The sequence below is a fragment of the Portunus trituberculatus genome, chromosome 43 (assembly GCF_017591435.1).
Source record: "Portunus trituberculatus isolate SZX2019 chromosome 43, ASM1759143v1, whole genome shotgun sequence".
Lineage (NCBI taxonomy): Eukaryota > Metazoa > Arthropoda > Malacostraca > Decapoda > Portunidae > Portunus > Portunus trituberculatus.
The window spans coordinates 15,853,177-15,877,154 of NC_059297.1; the positions used below are offsets into that span (position 1 = coordinate 15,853,177).

Sequence of the window (23,978 nt, forward strand, 5' to 3'; positions counted from 1 at the left end):
AAACTGTAAACCAACGAGACTTTTCTCACGATTGAATCTTTCTTCATGACTGACTTTCACGATTTATTCTTTTTTTTCTATCTTATCTTAATTTGCAAATATTAAATTCTCATTTCATTCTTGATAACAACGTTTCTTTTCCTAAAATCAACTTCCTTCTTGCTAATCTTAGTTAACGTGTCTCTTCATATCTCTAGTTATCCTGCAAACAAGTTCAATTTTTACACATTCAATGAGAAGTTAATATTAGTTTACAACTTTCCTTCCTGCAATGCGCTCCATGACATGAGCCTCTTTACATGAGTTGCGAGTGGTGAGGTTAACATGTCAACACACTTAAAGCCAAATTCTTCCTATTTTTATCTCAGACGCACTTAAGAGTTTTAAATGTTTAGGAAATGACGAAATCGTCCTCAATTTATTCCTTAAACCGGTTCTAGAATACGTTTTTAGCGAACAATCGCAAGATGGTTACGTAAGTGTTGTCAGAAATAACTGTGAATTTGCACTGCCGAAATATACCTCGGTTTTAAGCTTATTTTGAGACTAAAGTTCTTTCGTTCTTGCTATGCGAATAGTAACACCTGGAATCCCTTATAGGTTCTCTCTCTCTCTCTCTCTCTCTCTCTCTCTCTCTCTCTCTCTCTCTCTCTCTCTCTCTCTCTCTCTCTCTCTCTCTCTTGCCTTAGGTAATGGCGCCTTGCACAGGTAACACCCCAGTTAATTAATATTTGCACTGTGAGATCAACCAGGTATGCACGTCACGTTTCCCACACCCACCTGTTCATCCACCTCCTCCACCACCACCACCACCATCACAGCCATTGCCTTCTCCATTGTTGCCTTAGGGGTGGAAATTATTACTCGGCAAGCCTCTCCATCAAAAGAGTGGAGGCTGAATGGGTGGAGGAGGGTGGAGCAAAGTGCACGATGAGTCGTTTGTAGTGGAGTGGAGTGGAATGTGATTTATGTTGGGTGGAGAGGGAGGTGAGTGGGTGGATGACAGTTGAGATGATGATGTGGCTCGGTTGGTGGTTGGTTGGTTGGTTTGCCGATTGGCTGACTGGCTGACAGGTTGACTCCTTGATTCGTTGGCTGGCTGCATCCTAACGGTGACGTAATCTTGTTGTCACAGAATGGGAGTAGGGGAGTGGGGGTCATTGTCCTAGTGTGAATAAAGAGGAAAGTGACATCCATATTCTCTGTTGACCTTCCTGTTTTTATTCCGTTCATCATCTTCACTTGTAATTCTCCCCGAAATAAAGAATATGGGACTTTGTTATAATATTTCATGAGTACTATCTTAACTCAGGGTCTTAACGAGGCTGAGATTAAGGAAAGTTGGCTCCAAATGCATCTAAGTAACTTTAATTTTTATTCCTTAAGCTTGAACGTCTTGTATCTCTTAAAAGTATCGCTCTTGAAGCTTACATGTATAGACTTCACATATTAATTTCTTGTACCTAAATATATCGCATTGCCCTCCAACCATAAATTTAGCCACATACTTCACCAGTCTCTCAGAGTTTATACATGGAACAAATAATACCTTCATTCCTTAGACTGCTTCTTGTAACCGATTAAAGATATATGGCACTCTTATGTAGTACTGTAGTTCATCTCCAGTTACAAATTTTCAACTAGCATTGCATATATATATTTTTTTCTATAACTTTATATCTTATACTTAAAAGAATAAGTATAAAAAAGGATTTGATAATGATTTAGTCTCTCTCAAAGATTACACGAAGTTAATATTTCAATTCATTCTGCGGAAATCTCGTACCTAACATTCCCGTTCTCTACCACCCCCAGGTACCAAAAAAAAAAAAAAAAAAAAGATAGCTCAAGGATGACACCATGTTTTACTCGTTCCCGTCGCGAAGCACATCCAAGAATGCCAAACTGACAAAACACCGCTCAAATTCCATCACATCATCGCATTAATCATATCAGACGAGGTGCAAATATGACTGATCTCTCCGCCTGCTTTATAAAGACGAGTACCCTGAGGCGCTGAACGAAAAGAAAAGAAAAAAAATGTATTACCATCTCACCCTTACGAAAAAAAAAAAAAAATACCAACGGGAAACGTGATAATTGCCTCGAGTCAGCATTTCATGAGCTCACTTGATTATTTTCCTTCCCTCGTCAGCTGTCACGGCGAAGGAGGATGTTCACCTGCCTTGCTTCCCACGCCTCTCCTTCCTCACTCTGGTATTTCCTCGACCTTGTTCTCCTTCCTCTGCCTCTTCTTCCTTCCTTCCTCACTTCCTTCTTTCTTCATTATCTTTCTCTCATTTAGTTATATTTCCGTCTCTCTCTACTATTACAGTGTTCTTTTTTCATGGTATTTGCCGAGTCATTGTAATCGTATCTTGAATTTCATCATTATTATCATTATTATTTATAGTGTTATTGTACTTGTTCCTTTGCCTTTTTCCAGTTTCACTTATTTTTCTCTCTTTCCTCCTCTTTCATCTCCTTGTTCTGATTCTTGTTCTTGATTTCATCATCTTTTTTCTCCTTTCTGTTCTTGTATTATTCCCTTCCTTTTTCCTTTCTTCTCCTCCTTCTCCACTGCTACAACCACCACCACCTCATATCTCCTCTATCTCACCTTCTAATCTTCTTCCTTCCTTAATTGCTCTTGCTTCTGCTGCTTTGGTCTAAGGCATGTACGTACAGTCCGCAAGGTCGATCAGGTACGAACTCAAAACGTACAGAAGACAGTGACCCTTCCGGCAAACCAACTGTATTGCGTGCGTGTCTCGGGACGAATAACTGCATATTACCGAAGAAGGAAAGCTGCAGGAACGGAAGAGAGGAATGGGAAGGGAAGTACACGAGAGGGCGCGGAAGGATGGCTGGAAGAAAGCGGTAAAGAGCGAAGAGAAGGCTGGCGATGAAAAATTAGATGTTATGGGAAGAGGGAAGTGATAATCATCGGGTGTGGGAAAGGTGAGGAGGATGCGACGATGAGATGGAATATGAGAAGAAAGAACAGGAGGAGAAGGGAGGAGGAGGAGGAAGAGGAGGAGGGGGAGAAAGAAGAGGAGGAGGAGGAGGAAGCATTATATTAAAAAAAAAAGGAGGAAATAAACGCTGATAAGTACATAACAGTGAGGATTTTAAGCTACAATCTCGTCAGCACTTGAAAATAATGTAAAAATGCATCGTATGTATTTATACTTTTATTCTCACAAATGCATGGTAAATTTTCTTTTTATTTTTGTGGATGAGACAAAATATATTATTACCGCTAGTGACAACAAAGGAATATCAGCATGTCAATGAACGTAAGGAGAAAAAAAAAGATGGGGAAGAAAAGGAGAGAAAATGAAAGAAGAAGGGAAAGAGGCAGAAAGGTAGGAAATATGGAGATAAAGAGAGTAGAGAAAGTGAAAGAATGAGGAACATGAATATAAAGGGAAGGAAGTGTGGAGGTGAGAAATGAGGAAAAGGTAAAAAGTATTGAGGAAAAGAGGAAAGCGAGAAGGAGAGAAGCTAAGGAGAGGCGTGGCGACGGAAGCAGTTTCTCAACCTTTTGCCGGAAACCGAATGTCCTTCCCCGTCCTTGCCATCCTTCATTCCTCCACTGGTGCGGCGGCCGAGGAGGAAGAGGAGGAGGAGGAGGAGGAGGAGAGGGAGGACGGTAAAACGGGTCGAAACTAAAGGAAGTAGATACAGGAGGAGATAAGAGGCAGAGAAAAAGTACAAGCTCATCACAAACTTTGCAGTCTCCTTCGTCAGTAGTAATGGAGGAGTTTTGGCGGTGATCACTATTTACACGTCAGCCCTTCCGTCTATCGCTGTTTTCTTTCCTTTTTGGTAATCTCTTGTACGGTTTAGCTTGCTGCCTTCCTCCTGTCGTGTGTGCGTGTGCATGTGGTTGTGTGTGTGTAAGTGCAGTAGCGGACATCAACCTTACGCACGTACACACACTATTCTATATCATTACGTATCACTTTGTCCGGTTTGAAACTATAAACTCGCATCTCCGAACCCCACTCCCTCCCCGCTTCACCGTTGTCTCTTCTCTAAATGATCCTGCGTACGTGGCAGGCCGGCTTCGCTTCACTACAGGATGCTCGGTTGTGAAATTGCCCGTAAAAATCGATTCGTTCTCAAGCTCTCTAGTCACGCGAGTATGACATGCGTAATTCGAAACGGGAACATCGTATTTCGCAACTCCGTAGGACAATAACATTCACAGCGGAGTTCTGGAGTCTTGTCTTCTTGGTGTTGGGTTCCTTGTGGTTTGGTAGGTATAAATAAAAAAATAATGACTTCTATTGGTACAGTCTCCTTGTGGTTGTCAGTCACGTAAAGCCCTGAGAAGTTACATTTGACCTCTTTTGATTAGGTTAAGCTACCTTGTACACAGTCTCTCTCTCTCTCTCTCTCTCTCTCTCTCTCTCTCTCTCTCTCTCTCTCTCTCTCTCTCTCTCTCTCTCTCCCGCCGTGACCTCTCCTAAAGATGCCACACCGCAGAATTACACGTATCTCACACGCTCACACACACACACACACACACACACACACACACACACACACACACACACACACACATACAGAAGAAGCAGGGATGTTGAAGTAGGAGAAGGAGAAGGAACAAGAGGAGGAGGAGAAGGAACAAAAGGAAGAGCAGGAACAGGATGAGGAAGGAGTGGGTGTCCGTACTAGCGTGTTTAAAGGTATCGGAGGAGCGCTAAAGTCCTGACCACAAGACAGGAGGTTTGTGGTTACTCCAAATGACTCGGCGTTCGTGGGACAGAGCGCGTCGAAGGTGCAGTGCCGGGGGACACGAAAAAGGTGCCGGTCGAGTCTGGTAGCAAGGTCTGGGGGAGTACACGAATAAACTCAAATGAAGAACAGACGGTAAAAGTAATAGTGTTGTTGTTGATGTTGTTGTTGTCGATGGTGTTGTTGTTTACGAGGATGTTAGTGAGGATTTTCGCTGTTTATTCTAAAGATGTGTGAAATTGTAAGCGTGTATGGGGAGACTGAGTGATAGACTGAGACAAGCAGGCAGGCAGACAGGCAATTAGACAGAGACAAACAGAAAACGAAGAAAAGGACATTACAACTTAATGAGTCGAGTTACAAGGAATAATTGAAAGAATAACGAAAATGTCAATGAAATGCATGAAACAGACAGGATATGAATGATTTAAGTAAATTAGAAACAAGACGAAAAATTTAATAAAAATAACAGACCATAAAAAGAGAAAGATAACAGATGAAAATTGCAGAGAGTATTGTCCAGTATTCATGAATAGTGATACAAGATAGAGATAAAAGAAAAGAGGACAAAGAGAGGATGCTTGTGTTTCCTTCATAAAATTAGGAGATATATTGCCATCCTCCTCAACCTTAATAACAGTAGACATTCTGAAGGAAATTAGGAATATAAAACGTTGATAATTAAAAGTCTGGTTATCAGATATGGTCATTAAGATGCAGGGAAGTTTTCGTGACTAATTTCCGTTCACTTCAGTTCATTCCAGTCATTGCCCTTGAAGTTATTAGTTCTCAGTCAGTCACCCTTTCCATTACTCGTCATACCTTACTCAACTGACTAAGACTTATGAATAAGTCACCTCAAGAAACACACATAAAATCAGTTATTGCCAAAGAACATGAGACGCTAGATTTCCTGGCGCTGCTCATGAAAGTGACTACTGGAAAAGGACAAATTGAATATAAGCAGATGAAAGAAGTTAACTCTAGCGGCTGATCCTACTTCACAGTGGGAATAAGGTCGTATGAAGAAGAATGAAAGTCAGAATCCACTAGTTACTTTCAGAATTTATCAGAGGAAAGTCACCTTCTCATCCCTCAGTCACATTATTTCCCATTAGTAAACATAATAAACTTATATCACATGAAATCCTAGCCCACTGTCTTTTCTTTAGCACTCATCAAAGCCATTCTCTACCAGTCACTTTCAGAATTCATCACCAGAAAGTTACTTCATCTCCCACTCATCATCTCACATCAGTAAACAAATCCCATACTGCGTGAAATAAAAATTCAATGCTTTCTTGGTACTCCTCCTGAAAGTCACTCCCTACCAGTTACTTTCCGACTTCTGCGCTCAAAAATCACTTTCTCATCTTCTGCTCATCATCTCCTATCAGTAAACATACTCCTCTAATAAAGGCATGAGATCATAAAGCAGTACGTTTTGGGCAATTCTTCACAAAGTCATCCTAATCCAGTTACTTTCAGAATTCCCCGCCCGCAAGTCACGTTTCCCTCATGGCTCCCTATCACATACTCGTACTTTCCACCAGTCAGTTTCCATCAGTCATGTTCCGTTTCTCACCTCCGCCTCACTCCTAACCATTCACATCCATGAGTCATCCTCTGATAATCAAGTGAGGATCAACTGTAAAAAAACGAAAATAACACCTATATTCACGTGCATAGGTAGCATTTTCATTCCTCGTCGCCTGAATATCTTGTATACTTGAAAATAAACTAAGATTTTGTTATTACTCTTGAAATTTATACATAAAAATCATATCTTCGTTCCTTTCGACTAAACACTTTGTATCGTTCACAAGTAAGCAGGTATCGATAGTTATCCGAAGTTCCTGCGAAGATAACTACAAGTTTTCGTATCTATCAATGAGAGTCACCAGAGACCAGGAACAGAAGACTAATAAGGAAAGGGGACGACCTTAGTACGAGACGGATTCCCTCACCCTCTCAGTCCTCTGTCACTCTCTCCCTCTCTTCTATGTAGCATGTAATAAGCGTGTAATAAAGTCCTCCCCACAATTATGCAACTTTCCAAATACATGTCAGTGCGGAAAAAGTATAGTTTCGCTTTCGCTTGGTATCATTACTTGATTCTGAGCTTCCGTATTTTGAAGCAGGATTGCAAGGTAATAATATGAGTTCTTCCCACCCAAAAAAAAAAAAAAAAGATTGTTCAGTACTGACTCTCCAGCTGAAAAAAAGATCGAGTACTGGCTATTTATTTTCTGATGACTCTTCAAAGTGTTTATAAAGAATTCCTTTAACACAGTCCATGGAAATGAGTCACAGTAATACCATAATGATAATAACTCTTCTATCATATTCTTAGGACGTATCTTTATTTAATATTCATTTAATATTATCAAAACTAGAAACTGTATTCCTACCGCAACTCACAAGTTCCCAAGATGTTTCAATAAAAGATTTAGCCACGGTAACAAGGATTTGCAGCTAAAGAAACCCCAAAAAATGAGACATTAACCTTTGGACTCCACTGCGTGCAAACATCTCTACTTGCCCTTAGCATCCTTGCAATCAATTCACTGTACATACATGATGATTTTGTCGATCATACAAATTAAATTGTAGAGTAAGTAAAAGTGAACCTAAGCCAAATGTTGTCGTTGTCTTGTTTCACGATGACAGCGCTTAATAACACACCCGCTAAGAGCATGTCTAAATATTCGATAACACACTCCCTACGTGCAAATCTACACGTTATACTTATCCAATGATTATCTATCTGACAATATATTACATTATCAACGCTGTCGTACGTGAAGTTCATTTGATACGATAAGTAACACATATCAAATGTTCTATATTGCAAAATTTGATATTACAACATAAGATAATATAGAAGCCACGAGTGAATTCCCAATCAGTATTTTTCTAACGCATGCTTTCCCTGTCTTTGCAGATAAAATCGCATGTTCGTGGTAATCAGAATGCTGCCCTTCAGCGTCGCCCCCTACCTGGCTTGCATCCTTGCCCTCATGGCGCCCACCCTCGCCCAAGATATAATAGAGGACGTGGGGCAGCCTGCTCCCAGCCAGCCCGCATCCCCTGACCAGCCCTTCGTGCTTGGATCACAGCCCATCCAGCCCATTCAGCCCGTCCAGCCCGTCCAGCCCGTCCAGCCCATCCAGCCTATCCAGCCCGGCTCACTGCCCTCCATCCCGGTCCTCAATACAAACTTTGAATCGACCACCCTAGAGGTCTCCAGCTGCCCCCCTGAGCAGGTAAGAGATTACTTAATTGTGTGACCTCAAATATCTATAATCAAAAGCCATTTCCTTATGGGAAGAGTAACAATTTGAGATTTAGTCATCTCGCGTCAAATCACCGGCACTCACGGCTTCTCTCTCCTTTTACAGATTAACTTCGAGCTGGTGACGGGCTACGTGTACTCTGCCCCTGCCGACATGCTCGACTCGCAGCCTGGCACCCTCAAGCTTACAGACTGCATCGACATGTGCCGCAACAACCGATCCTGCATGGCGGTCAACTACGAGACGGGTCTGTGCGTCCTCTTCTCCTCCAACGCTGACATGTATCCTGGTGAGTACTGCAATCTGCTGGGAACAATGACTTCTACTGGGAATAACAATCCCTATGAGTTTCTGTTGAGGTCTTACTCTGCTAGAATAATTGCTTTTGGGTTTCCGAATAGCTTTGTACATCCTCTGCTAGGAAAAGTCTATCGGAGTTTCAGAAGACATGCAACACTGTTTCACACGACACAGTTCTTCAGAAATTGAATTATCTATTAATATATATATACCAACTGAAGGTTTAAATTTACCAGTAATTTGTGACAACCATGGGAATAGACATAGGGTAAGCTTTTTCTTGAAATTTATTCAAATAGGGTTTTCTTGAAATAAAAGGTTAAGATCCACAAATGTGCGACTACGTGGTACGAAGAAATTTGTTGAGTAATGGCTTATGAGCTGCACGTCTTGTCGCTGTGAGTTACGAGTTAACGGCACCGAGTTGTTATGCCTAAGTGTTAGGTTCTCAATGGTTGTGGTTTCTGCGCGCCACTCCTCAGTTACGCACAATCACGGGGCAAAAGTAGTTTCTTCACCTCGACCGAACACTACATAAATGCAACGGCGGAAATCCCGACACAAGCAGGTGGTGCTATTAAAACGTACTAATGACTGTTGTAAGTGGAATGTATCGTCCAGGAAACACTGTGCTGAGATTATCTACTTTGTCTCCTACGAGTTCGGACAATGATATGCTTTTCAACTGGATATTCTCTCTCTCTCTCTCTCTCTCTCTCTCTCTCTCTCTCTCTCTCTCTCTCTCTCTCTCTCTCTCTCTCTAAAACAAACAGATATTATGCGGTGTTATCTTTCTTCAGATAAAATGTTACTAGTTGCAATGAGGGAGCTATTTCAAAACAATAATAATAATAATCTCTCTCTCTCTCTCTCTCTCTCTCTCTCTCTCTCTCTCTCTCTCTCTCTCTCTCTCTCTCTCTCTCTCACGTCTGCGTTTGCCCAAGGATGCCGACACACCACGAACACAACCACCCGCACCTTCCTCTCGTCCCTCGCCACCTTGTATATCATGAAATAAAAACGAAGCAGGAAGAAAAAAATAAATAAATAAAACCCACACACCAAATATCGATCCGAACCAGCGGTGTCGGCAACATTGTGTGTGCGCCAAACTTCAAAGGTTGTGATGGGACGCGAGGGTAAATACTGACTCATTATCGTTCATCTGCCATTCAAGGTTTGTGTTGGCTCTCGTGCTCTCTTAGAACGTTGACGCACCGAGGAAATTGCTGTGTACTTAGCTACCTTTTGTCAATAAAATGTGCCGCGCGTGTAGAGTTTGTCTGCGTTGATGAGATGAATTGCTAGGTATATGTTGCTTCAGTTTAATTTAATGATAGATAAAGCATGAGAGGATGAACTAAAAAAGTAAGACAGTACGTGTTAAAAGGAAGTAAAACTGATTAAACAGACATAAGATTAAATGAAGAGGATCATAGTAAAGATTAAATGAAAAGGAGCATAATAACCGATAAAGCCCAAATGACACGTAATAATACAAAAAGACACAAAACTCACATAAGAACAGATAAGGGAAGAATAGAAGGCAACAGACAACCATGAGCCAAAATAAGATATGTCTCACTTGTAAAAACACTCATAATAAAACGCTTATGACACATGAAGCGAAGTAGAAGAGACAAAATCGACAAAAGATTAGATGAGGAACAAAGAAATGCAATACAACAAACGATGAAGTAAAAAGTATTGTACATATAGGGTATCTAAATAAAATAAACTAAAGGTCTAATAAAGGAGACAGAACTAACATTAAGACTGAATGAGGAAGAGTAAAATACAAGACGATAACAACCCCTAAAGTGAAAATAATATATACGTAAACGGAATCTTAATAATGCGCTTAAGGGTAAATAATAAACCCAAGTGAAGACACGCAAGCCTGACTTAGAGGAGGAAAAATGAACGCCATAAATCTGTGAAGCGTAAAGTAATAAATAAAAACTATATACATTTGGATTACAGGTCTTGGGGTGCGATAAATCAAAACCAGAGCGTCACTTTTTTTTATCAATCTTGCGTGAACTGAAGGGAAGTAATCGAACCACGGAGAAGAGTCTATAAAAACTGAAGGAGAAAAAATGAAGAAGGAAGAAAAGAAGGAAGATGAAGAAAATAGACATAGATTAGAAGCAGCAGGAAGAAGAGGAAAGAAGCACATAACAAGAACCGGAAGATGGCCACTAGATAAGGAAAAGAGAAACCAGGAAATACTGAAGAAAATAACAAGGAAAACAGAAAACAATTCATCGACTTCTCCTTCACTAAAAAGTAAACACACACACACACACACACACACACACACACACACACACACACACACACACACAAGGTTTTGCTCTTTATTTCCACGTTAAATCACACGTTAATATATTCATCTATACATCCAGTTCACCGTCGCTTACTCTCACTCCCTCTGGCTGCTTCATAAGAGACTGTATGATACTAGGGGCGTTAAGGGTTACGGTTATATAATGGCCTTTTGTTACATTCTGATACAAGAGTTGGTCTTCCGTGCAATGGCGGGTCCTCTATTGGTTAATGCTCCTTGCAGCTTGTTTATCTTACAGAGTGATGTGTGTTTAATCTCTCTCTCTCTCTCTCTCTCTCTCTCTCTCTCTCATCGCACCTACAGAGGAATGACTATATGAAAGTGTTACACATCTTTTCTTTTATTTCTACATTATCTTTTGATCGTTCCAGTTTCTTATTATTTTTTTTTTTTGCATTACCTTCTTTTCTAGCCTTCCTTCTCATAAACCGGTCAGTCTATTCCTTATCATCTTTAACCTTTTACATTCTTCTTCTTTTATTTCATTCTCTTCTCGGTTTGTTTGTTTTTATGTTCAACTCCATTTCGTTATTTCTGTTCACATTTTTCAATTCTATTTTCCCTGAAACACCATTCGCTCTCTTGATCTTTTTGTCTCCTGCTGCTGACCTTCATTTCCCCTTCCATTTCTTTTGTTTCACGCCCTTCTCTCTCTCTCTCTCTCTCTCTCTCTCTCTCTCTCTCTCTCTCTCTCTCTCTCTCTCTCTCTCTCTCTCTCTCTCTCTCTCTCTCTCTCTCTCTCTCTCTCTCTCTCTCTTCTTTCGGTCTCCTTACATATGTTTTTTTTCTTTTGGTTTCCATCTCTTCTTATTTCAATTCAGCTTCAAACTTGCTCTTTTTTTTTTCTCCTCGCTCTTGCTTCTTTTCGTCTCCTGCTCTTGACCTTCACCCTTCCTCCACGTAAGGCATCGAGGGGCGACCACCTCACCACCTCACCACCTCCACCACCTCCACCTTCCCCCCCAACGTGCTCTCAACCAAGAAGCATCTGTCGTTCTTCTGAGGCATTGTATTCTCTCTCTCTCTCTCTCTCTCTCTCTCTCTCTCTCTCTCTCTCTCTCTCTCTCTCTCTCTCTCTCTCTCTCTCTCTCTCTCTCTCTCTCTCTCTCTCTCTCTCTCTCTCTCTCTCTCTCTCTCTCTCTCTCTCTCTCTCTCTCTCAATCTTCGTTCTGCGTGAGGTATGATGGCTGGATGGGAGAGCGGGAGGGAGGGAGGGAGGGAGGGAGGGCAGAGACGGAAAGAAAATCACGTGTGGAAGAATTGGGAAGGAACCGAGCTGATAGAACAGTTATAGCAGTGCATCGACAGGAGAGTTGAGGGAGGCACACTACCAGTAATACGTCAATGAAAGAAAAAATAAGAGACGTTGTTTTTGCTTCCTGATAATGCAAAAAATAAATAATGGGTACTTGTTTGGATATTCTCGCAGTTAATGTCGTGTTTTCACTCATCAATTCAAGTTTAATCGTATTTGTCTTGGAGGAAACTTATATACTGGTTACGTATACATTAGAAGTTCTTAGTCGTCGGTCTAAAATATTCTCTTTTAATAACTAATAGCACACAAAGGCCATATAAAAACTATGAATACTTTTCTTAACCTCTTCAGTAGTGGGAAACATTTTCACCTTAAGATTTTTGTATGATTAGACTATTCTACTGACATTAAGAAGGGTCTATGGAGGTCAGAAGATTAATGGCCACAGTCTTCACTATTTTAATACCCAACATAAGTTTCTCAAGCTGTATAAAATCGTCAAATAATATGCAGGATGAATACAGAAATGCGTCATGCATGGTACTGAACGGGTTAAGGTCTATTAATAGCCTTCCTTATACTTGAATTCGAATTTTGCTTACAATCTAAAGTTTCATTAACAATTATCTAATCATACGTATAAACGTGTGAGTTTTGTTTACAGGATCAGAAAACAACACGAATTATGTGTAAATCCACAACAGTCATTATTGCAAGGGAAGATGGATAGAAAGAAAAAAAAGAAAGAAAAAGAAATAAAGAATAAGTAGGCAAAAGATCAGTACATACAAAGGCATAGAAAAGAAATATGGGCATAGGTAAAAATTAACAACAAAAAGAACAACAATTAACGTCGAAAGCGAGAGAGAGAGAGAGAGAGAGAGAGAGAGAGAGAGAGAGAGAGAGAGAGAGAGAGAGAGAGAGAGAGAGAGAAGGAGGGAGAGATGGAAGAACAGTTACCCGCTACGACAGACGGCAGCGGAAAGAACCACCATCCGCCCCGGGACACACCTGCAGGGATGAACAAGTGGCTAGGGAGCAGGAGGAGGAGGAGGAGGAGGAGGAGGAGGACGGAGGAGGACGGAGGAGGAGGACGGAGGATGGAAATGAAAAATAACGAGAAGCTTCAGGAGCATATGAAGGAGGATAAGAAGGAAGAGGAAGAAGGGAGGGTCACACTAATGAGGACTTTAGAGGGAGGAAGAATGTGAAGAGGTGGAGAAAGATGATGCAAAGGAGAGAAGATAAGAGGAAGAAAAAAAAGGCTTGGAAAGTACATAAATGACAATGAAGATGAAAAAGATGAGAAATGCGGAAAAGGCAGAAAAGAGAAAAGAGGAAAGCAGGAAACACACAAAAATAATTAAATTGACACGGAGCAGTAGTTGTTGGACACCTGATATAAAAGATACTTAGGCATACAGGTAAAGATAATCCCTTGGACAGACGTGACGCAGCAGAACAAGACAGAATGATGTTAAGAGGAGAAGAAAAGACGTATAAAAGCGCATCATGTCCATCTTGGGAGGGAAAAATGCTACAAAAAAAGTTGGTCATAGCGGAGAGTTTAAAAGAGGACACCACAACAGTTAGCCGTGAATAAAAGAACAGTTCCCGAGGTGTGTGGACTGAAGGTATTAGCACCTCCCACTTACAGCATCTGGCGCCAGCGGTGAGGTGTCAATAGAACACCGTGTTACTTCAATTAGCAGCAGCGTATTAGTGAAATAAACACGCAGACCGTAATAATATGTACAGAATATTATGTAAAACCGCCACGCACTTTCTCTAACTGTTCTGTTGAATTTGGTTGTGAATAATGCAGTATCTGTCTTCACATCATGGCCAATAACATGAGTACCACGTCTCCTTAAGAGGAACTGGATGTATTTACCTCATCAAATGGGTAGCAAGTTGCATTAAGCTGCCAAGATGCCTCCTCAATTGTTTCTTAGTGCTAATTAGGTAATCTTTGTTTACCTGTTGCAGCCACCAACATGACAAAGAGTTATTACATCCAAGGTGAACAAGACTTTAGAACTACATTACAGTATGAACACGTCTCTGTTTAACTATTTGTTGAGGAGCATGTTAGTAAGTATGCAGTTTGTCTACTTATTATAAACATCAACTATGATGAAATTATCATATTCTAAAGAGAATAAAATTAAAAGAATTGCGTTAAAAACGTCTCTCCTAACTATTTCATGAGGAGCACGTTAATAATGGTGTAGTCTGTTAACCTGTTAATGGTACCAAACATGACATGATTATCGCATCCTAAGTGAATAGAATTAAACGAACTGCATGTAATCTCCATGTAAAAAGAGGATAAATGCACTATTCACACTCATCTTCAGTCTCCTTGGGGCAACGCCTGACAAGACAGCTTTCTTTTTATCATCGTTGCACTCGCACCAGAACACTTTATATTCTGAGAACGTCATTAGCTGTTCTTTCCTTTTTTTTTTTTTTTAGACATGTATTCCTTTATCTCGATCTCTTCCAGAGGTTACTTCATACCCAGCTTCACCTTCCGACTTACATCACTTCGCTAACCTTACAAAACACTTATTTATTTCTCCGTAACACACAACCAATCATTTAAACATACTGAGAGCGCCTCTAACTCAATTTTCACACGTATCCCGTAATCTCATATCTTTACAAACTTTAATACGTGTACAGCTTCAGTATGACATATAAATAATCTCCCTAACGTAATCCCTATAGTTACTATCTTCACGGTATAAAGACTGGTGGTATCAGGGAGGGGGTGGCAGTCAGGCTGAGCGGAACCCAGAGACGCTCAGGAGAAACCAACACTATAATGACGCTCTTGAGTTGCCGGTGGCGGTGAGAAATTAGACAGAAGTAGCATTCACTCGTAGGTGGCAGAGAGAGAGAGAGAGAGAGAGAGAGAGAGAGAGAGAGAGAGAGAGAGAGAGAGAGAGAGAGAGAGAGAGAGAGAGAGAGAGAGAGAGAGAGAGAGAGAGAGAGAGAGAGAGAGAGAGAGAGAGAGAGAGAGAGAGAGAGAGAGAGAGAGAAGAATGGGGGTGGAAGGTGCAGAAAGAACGGTGTAATTGGTTAGAAGGAAGAAGGAACACATGAGAGGAGAGGTTGGGTAAGGTTGAGTAGCAAAAAATAAAAGCAAGTGTAGTGACGCTAATAAGACAGAAACAAAGCATCCCGCGGGTGATTCCACGTGAAGAAATTATGCTTCTAATGACTGTAATGCTGGTAATGAATCGTTTCCCTTCCCCTCCCTTCCTTGTTTCGGATTTGAACTCAGACTAATGATATTCTTACGGGAGTTCGTCAATTAAGGTGTACGAGCGGAACATGGAAGTTACATAATTCAGGAGTTGTAAGAGACCAGGCTGACGAGAAGACACGGAATAATAATGCGGAAACTTGGAATAATGGAAGATGATGAAGACGCTAAAAGCAACCAAGACAGTTATGTAATACTGAAGTGGAGGAAAGCAGTAGCAAAGATAGAGATAAAAGTCTGGAGTAATGGACACTTGGGAAAGAAACACAAAGAATAGAAGCATGAAAATAAAGGCAATGGTACACATAAATGATTAAGGCAAGTGGCCGTAGTAGATGATGATGAAGAGGAAGAAGAAAAGTACAATTAGTTATACGAAAAGAGAGAGGAAAGTGAAAAGAAAAATAATAGATGCAAAGATTACTTATGGTTTAAAGGATAGGAAAAAGCATAAGAAAAGAGAAATATAAAAAGAAAATGGGTTGAGGAAATTACAGTTCAAACAAAAGAATTAGGAGATCAAAATTAAATAAGAAAAAAGGTATGCGAATAAAATAAGGAAAAGAAGGAATTGAAAAGGAGATTGAAGACCCGCCACAGATACATGAACCAGGAAAAGTAATCAAGAACATTTTCAAAAACATCTATATACAAAAAGCCCTTCTCGCATCTGTTACCTTCACAGTACTGCTAGTTTCGGCCAATGAATGATCTACTCCTACTTTTTGTTTTATAGTGGAAGTATCCTCATATTACCTACGCTTGAATCGAGACAGACGATAAGTCCACCTCCGCCACGACACAGGAAGTCATTTTCTCCTCAAACTGCTCCACTTAACTCATCCACTCAAGAAACGAACGCGAAACTACAGGGGAAGCACCTTCAAAGACTATCCATTTCACGACAAACACACACACACACACACACACACACACACACACACAGAACAAGTAAAAAACCTAAGAGAAACCACAACATGAATCACTGACATACACCAAGTCCTTTACTCACCACCATCTCTTACTTCTATCCACCTTCCCCTTGTCTTCTTTCTCTCCTTTGCCACTCCTCCCTCACCAGAAACTTCCCTAAGGCAGCTCCTTGCAATTTAGGACTTCAGATTATCCCGTGATTCCTGTCCTCCATTCAAAATCGTCCACAGAACAAACGAGTTTACTATAGAAGGGAAGAGTCCTTTTTTTACAATCACTGACAGGGAGATGACCAGCGTAAAACAATCTTTCTTGTCAAATTGATTCTGTTTTTCCTTCACGTTGCTGGAATATCTTTGCAAAAACGATTTTAAAATCAGTCCTCATCTGTTGTTGCAGCCACAATCAAGTTTAATTTCCCTCAATTTTCGGGTGGTCAAAGTTGCAGACATGTTTTTGCTCTCAGTCCTCGCTCTCCTCTGTCTTCTTCCTTGGCTACCGGGGCAGAGAACAGCCCAATGTGCCGTCTTGTTGGGCCTCGTAATGGCTTTCTTCCTACACTTGCCTCTCGCTTAACCATCTGCCGGCAGCGGTGTGGCTCCTTACTCACAGTGTGGTCGAGGAGGATGTGAGGGCAGGAGGTTTATCAGAACATGACGTAATGTTTTGAATAATTACATTCCATGCGATGAAAAAAAAAATTCTAAGTTATTTTTCAGATAAATGCCTTGAAAATAAAGTTATTGTTCAGAAATATACACAGCTTTGGCGCGTTTATGTACGCAAATAGATGAATCGGTCAAACACTAGATGATAGACAGCCTGATTTTAAAAGAAAGATAAGGAATTAGAAAATATAAGCAGTTACATAGATTGTTTGATAGACACATATATACTAGTAAATAGATAGATAGAGAGGGAAATAGATAGACAGCTAATTAGGTACGTAGACAGATAGGTAGACAGATGAATGAATGGATACATGGATGGATGGATGCAAACAAAGAAAATACGTAAAACCAAATTAAACATATACCAATAAAAAGAAACACAGGTGAATGAGCTGAACCTTCATAAAACGTGAATTACTGGTCTTATTGAAGGGGAATATACTCTAAATTACATAAAAGGTGAATGTCCTGAAATTATGGTAATCATCTTAACGCTTAATCAGAGAACAATTTTGACTACCAAACGCAGCCGTGATTACCCTCTTTAGAGATAAGGAATATCCAACAGATGCAAAACAGCAATCTAAGATGTAAGAAGACGTGAAACTCAGTAGCTTGAAAACTACCAAGGAAGAGAGTCCAGTGGTGTCTGTTTTTATGGTATAGTTGACCAAAATGTGAGCTGGAAATACAAATGAAGTCCAGTGAGAAATGTACACACTTTGATAGGGAATTCAATGATTTAGCGATATATGACTGACTGCATTTGGTTAGTTCTCAAGGTCTACGTTCACTTTTTTTTATGAGAGATTCGGTGTTATTGTTAATCTAGGAAATTATGCCAAGTGATTTCAACGTTGCCGTAAGTAGTAAGCCTTTGAAGTTATGCAAAAAAAAGATAAAGATTATTGGAAAAACAGTAAAAGACAAGAAAATGCTCTACGAGATAACTTAACACGCAATCACTTAGAAGCTCCAATTAGTGGTTTTCATATCATCCTGAACATTATGAATTTGAATATTTGTCTTGGCGCATACGAAGACTGATATAAAAAAGCCAGCAATGTAAGATTAACTTCTAAGCCACAAACTTCAGTGCCGTCAGTAATCGCCAGTAGATTAACTAATGGAATTTTTCTGCCATATGGAGTTTGAAGGGTTGCGTGTCTCCTTAGTTCATTCTCCTGATGTACCGGATGTTGGCTCTCCACGGTGTGTTGAGATACGACTTGTTTAATAGTTTCTACATGCAATAAAAGAGTATATGGCCTGACAGATTGCATAACATTTGGTTGGAATGACGTATATGTAACTTGGCAAGGAAATTCTGTTTTTCTTCTATCATTATCATGTGTGTGTGTGTGTGTGTGTGTGTGTGTGTGTGTGTGTGTGTGTGTGTATAGGTGGACGAGATTACTTTCACTGCAGGCAAAAAGCAGAATATACGAAAGATTCACACAGCATTACCTGCAACGAGCCGAAATCCAGACTCACGTTTGTCAATGACCTTCAAGTCTATAAAAAAAAAAACACCTTACAAAAACTGGTGAAATATAGTCTCTTGAATAAAAAACAAACAAAAAAAAATAAATCACGCGTCATTAGAGAGTCAAGACTTCTGCTCTCGTCATCCTCTCACTTTTCACTGTACACTCCAAGAACCGACTAGAATACCGGACTTGAGATGACTGGCAGCCAAGTGTCATCAAAATCACAAACATACAATCAATGACAGAGAGAGTGAGATGTATGGAGTCCATGTCAAGAACAGAGTGAAGGAAGATTGAAAGGAAAGTGAGTTGAAGGAGAAGAAAATAGGACCACTTCCTGTTCTGGTATTTAGTTCACTCTAAAACTTTCCTGGTAGACGGTCATAAAACTAATCTGTTTTTAGGATGCGGTAATGGTAATGGCGACAGAGACATAAAGGCAGTGCTTATGGCAGAAGTATTAATGAAGGTAAGGATAACGTAATTTCGTCACCAAAATCCTTCTCAAATGTGATAAAAACGACTGGTATATCAATTATGTTTCCATAATAAATTTTACAACGGTTTCATAATAATAAGTCAATGATTGAACCACACACACACACACACACACACACACACACACACACACACACACACACACACACACACACTCACACACGTGGAGATATTTGGGTGTGTCTCCTTTCACGTGTAGCTCCTGTTCACCTAGCAGTGAGTAGATACGGGATGTAAATCGAGGAGTTGTGACCTTGCTGTCCCGGTGTGTGGTGTGTGCCTGGTCTCAGGCCTATCCGAAGATCGGAAATAATGAGCTCTGAGCTCGTTCCGTAGGGTAACGTCTGGCTGTCTCGTCAGAGACTGCAGCAGATCAAATAGTGAAACACACACACACGACGTGACTATGACATAGAAAATTAAGAAGACAAGGGAAAAAATGTGAACCAGTTTAAAGTGGTGGCGGAGAGGAGGAGGAGACAAAACAAGAGGAAGTTGGGTGGAGTGAGTCGGTGCGTGCTGGCGGCATTCCGAGCAAGGTTAGCCAAGGTTGAAACACTGACGAAAAAAAAAATTTCGGATGCGGAGAGAAAAAAAGAAAATCAGCGAGAAATTAAAGTTTGAGAACGACAGAGCTGCAAAAATATATGATGAGTGAAAGAGAGAGAGAGAGAGAGAGAGAGAGAGAGAGAGAGAGAGAGAGAGAGAGAGAGAGAGAGAGAGAGAGAGAGAGAGAGAGAGAGAGAGAGAGAGAGAGAGAGAGAGAGAGAGAGAGAGAGAGAGAGAGAGAGAGATTAACAAGAAAAATCACAAGTTCACCATCCGGGACCTTAATAATAGAATCAACAGACAGGAAGAGAACAATACTACTCGGAGCATGAGAGCAAACCTCCAGGTGTGGGAAGGCCAGCCGTGGACCGCACACTGTTCAGCCCCTTCAGGCGTGTGGTAATGTAGAGCCGTCCCAACCACAAACACCTGCGAGTGGCGGTGATCATGACATGCTAATATCACACCTGGCCGCGCAAGGTCGATCCAAACGGGTGTCTTAACGGCCGCGCCGAACACTCAAGAAACAAAAGGTAGCAATGGTGTCGCTGACTCTCTATTAGAAAAGGAAAAGCTTAATGTTCATATTTTTTTTTTTACCTGTACTCTTTTCTTCCTCTATTGTAGAAATATGCGGGCGTGTACAAAAGTTTGAAATCCCAGTACGTGCAGTTTTACATAAAGAACGAATCTCAGGTGTCATAGCAGGTAATGACGATCACGGAAAAAAGTACATTGCTTCATTGTTTCGTGTGCCTGAGGGACGAGGGGACGAAAAGATGAGTCAGGAACATGGTATGAAACGATTACGGAGTGAGGGAGAAATGTGAAGGAAATGAAACCACAGGGACGAAAGAAAGAGTTACCTTCCATTAAAGCCAAGATTCTGCACAACGGAACGTAAAAAAAAAGAAAAAAAGGAAAAAGAGAAAAGAAAGAAAAAAACCCTCATGATAACGGGCATCTCTATGCTTGCTAAGGATCAGAACCGAAAGAATTACTTCCCAAGAAAATCAAAAAGACTTCAACACCACAGAAAGAGATAAAACATTATCAAGACATTGAACATATCTTTCTTTGATAGGGATCCAAACCTAAAAGTGTCATGGGGTGAAATTTATAAGTGCAGTATCCATTGTCAGGTACGGAATGATAGCGTGCCTAGGGGAGGGTCGTGGCGGAGAGCCGTGCCTACATCAATCTTTCCTCCTTCTCTCGCATCGCACCGCTCGCTCACACCGCAGGGAGAGAAAAAAAAATTGTAAACAGTACCTCACGACACGACCTTCCAGCTAACGTTACCTGTGTTTACGAAAGCCGCTTATGTGATTTCCTGGGGTATCATCATCTTTTTTTTCCACCGTCACCTTGTATTATTTATTATAAACGGGTGGTGTACAGTTTAGTTCAGAAATGACGTTATGAATTTGGAAACAATCTAGTCCGGTGGTGAAGAAAACTAATAGAAAAATATTAAAGTTTTTCCTTAATTAAAGTTTCTGAAATTTATGACAGTCTACGGTCGCATCCTTACTTATGTGAAATTCTAATGACTGAAAATTAACTGTATTGCTTTCATGGTTGATGTGTAAGTATCCCAAAAGCTTCATTCATTTATAAGTATATGAAATCCAATAAGTAACCCACTACATCCTTATATAACGAAATGCATGTCGTTTTTGTTTTGCAAGTCTTTTCCAGTTTGCATGAATAATGAATCAATGAAATGCATTATCAGAAAAACTGTCTATATTTTCATAGATAAAAAAGAGAGTAATAATCTTTATTTTCTTTAATGACTATTGATATAAACAGGTTTTCATTCTACTCTTCTGTATTTACAAGTACTAAGAAACTATGAGGTCCCTGTGCCTGCTGACCCATTGAGCAAGACTAAGCAGGTGCCTTCCTTCTGTCCCCAGGCTCGCTAACGGTCTCCCAGTTCCCGGTGTTCACGCTATACGTCCAGAAAAACTGTTTGTACAACGCCCCTCCCTGCGACCGTGCCTGGAGCTTCGAGAGGGTCATAGGCTTCGCACTCTCCGGCCTCGCCAGGAAGACTTCCATGGTCAACAGCCGCCAGGAGTGTCAAGTCGTCTGTCTGTCCGAGACGGAGTTCCCCTGCAGGTTAGTAACGCAGGTGCTAATATGGTTTGCGGTAATTCACTATGTAAACAACCACGCTATAGAACCATGCTAATTCAGGAATGTACTTTGTATCTGGGCACTTACGTTATCACATCAGTAAATATCTCAGTTAGTAACATCTTTACCTTGAGTTTTGGGTATGATTAGACGATTTTATTCACATTAGGAAGGATTTATGGAAGACAGAAGATTAATGGCCAGAACCTTCACTATTTTAATCCCCACGTAAGTTTGTGAAGCTGTGTAAAATCACCAAGTAGTAGGCAGAATGAATATTAAAACGTATCTTGGTACTGAAGGGGTTAAATACATCACTTGGATGTTCGTTCATTAAATAATTTTCTTTCTGACTTTGAAACCGAGGACAAATAGTTTTCAAATTTAATGATTATCGAAAAGAACGTACTTTAAAAATTGTATATCGTGGTGTGTAAGGCAGCGTTTGTGATGTTATCAGTTTCATTCAAAATCATGTACAAATATCATTCTATATCGAATACGCGATCCATCCCTCTTATTCAAAGATTTCCCTCCATAACATAACTTCTCCGTCCTTATCAAGTGAATTAATTGAGAAACTTCGCTAATCATTCACCTGCTCGTCGCATCGCTTCACTGAGAAGTAACAACATACCATCTATATCTCCTCCATGACCCTCTTCGCCAATGCCGTTTTTTTCTTCGTACCGCTGTCGACTATGGTCAATACAGCAGTCCCTCAAACATACCACCCTACCCTCGCCCTCCAAGTAAACACCAGCACGCTGATCGGCTGAAGTGACACGTAGGAGGTTTCAATTTGAGATAAATACATTGACAATTCTAATGCTGGAGTGGCGATGTTGGGGTGAAAACAGTATATCATATAGTATATAATTTGAAAACACGAAACTGGAACCAAAAGAAAGGATCTCAAGTATTTCCTCGGCAAATTTCTTTAAATGACGCGGATTCAATTGCCTAATTAAATAACAAACCTTTTTACTATTTACAATAACAAACTGAAAAAAAAATCATATTGACTGATAAAAGAGTAAGAATAAATAGAAAACTTTGCAAGTATTAGAATGATGAACAAAATTATAACAATTATAACGACAAGAGCGAGAATAAATGCAAACACAGACACACGCCAGGCATCAGATTATTTGTTTTTCATCGGTGCTCCAGTGACGCGCGGCCTCAGCACGTTGCCTCGTGCTTCCTGCTGGCCAGTTAGGCGGCGTGCGTGCGTCAATGTGTCTTGGCGGAGAGGCAAAAAAAGTACGTCAGTTGAAATGGTACTACCTAAGACATGCCCCCTCTCACCTGCACGCCAGACTCCCTTGCATCTGTCAACACACCGGAGAATATCCAAACCGTGTGTGTGTGTGTGTGTGTGTGTGTGTGTGTGTGTGTGTGTGTGTGTGTGTGTGTGTGTGTGTGTGTGTGTGTGTGTGTGTGTGTGTGTGTGTGTGTGTGTGTGTGTGTGTGTGTGTGTGTGTGTGTGTGTGTGTGTGTGTGTGTGTGTGTGTGTGTGTGTGTGTATGTGTGTGTGTGTGCTTAACTGGCTAAAACGGTTAAAAGGGGCAAAAAGAAACAAAGGAACAAATTCTACAAGGGGAAATGCATACGAGAAGATGGATAATAGATTGCTAAATTGCTCACGAGAAAACATAAGTGCGGAAGACAGACAGGTGTGTGTAGGCAGAAGGAGGAAGAGGAAGAGGAGGGGGAGGAGGAGAGGTGAGCCTGAGGGAAACAGGTGAATCTGTATGTATTTAGGGAGGGCGGAAAGAGAGAAAGATGATGAGAGGAGGGAGGGAAGGTTAACGTGTGTGTGTGTGTGTGTGTGTGTGTGTGTGTGTGTGTGTGTGTGTGTGTGTGTGTGTGTGTGACAGTGGAGAGCAGGAGAGAGAGAGTGAGGAGAGAGAGGAGAGAGAGAGAGAGAGAGAGAGAGAGAGAGAGAGAGAGAGAGAGAGAGAGAGAGAGAGAGAGAGAGAGAGAGAGAGAGAGAGAGAGAGAGAGAGAGAGAGAGAGAGAGAGAGAGAGAGAGAGAGAGAGAGAGAGAGAGAGAGAGAGAGAGAGAGAGAGAGAGAGAGAGAGAGAGAGAGAGAGAGAGAGAGAGAGAGAGAGAGAGAGAGAGAGATAGACACAATTACGGACAGAAACACACACACACACACACACACACACACACACACACACACACACACACACACACACACACACACACACCACCACTACCATCATTTCATGCCTCGTTCAATGATCTTCAATTTTCCACATCAACATTTTTCAACTCAAAGACAGGACGAGAGGACGAAAAAAACAGAAAAAAATAATAATAATAAAAAAATCTATCATGAAAGGCACTGGCAGTAATCAAAGGATGGGGAGCAGGTTCGGGACTGTCATTTGCTATCTTTGACATGACACATCCTGCTCTCCTCACCTCCCTCACTGAGAATGCTATAGAGATCGTC

At 40.8% G+C, this 23,978-nt stretch overlaps 1 protein-coding gene and 1 long non-coding RNA gene across 2 annotated transcripts in view; one reads left to right on the forward strand and one right to left on the reverse strand.

Moving 5' to 3' along the window:
• Positions 1-23,978, reverse strand: part of LOC123518266 — a 91,219-nt gene that overhangs the window by 61,250 nt on the left and 5,991 nt on the right. The gene's annotated exons all lie outside the window — the stretch shown is intronic.
• Positions 1-23,978, forward strand: part of LOC123518265 — a 44,917-nt gene that overhangs the window by 7,580 nt on the left and 13,359 nt on the right. The window contains exons 2-4 of the mRNA XM_045278992.1: positions 7,691-8,012; positions 8,148-8,331; positions 21,288-21,492. Coding sequence (XP_045134927.1) covers positions 7,701-8,012; positions 8,148-8,331; positions 21,288-21,492 — 701 coding nt within the window. The 5' untranslated portion in view covers positions 7,691-7,700. The remainder of the gene's footprint in view (positions 1-7,690; positions 8,013-8,147; positions 8,332-21,287; positions 21,493-23,978) is intronic.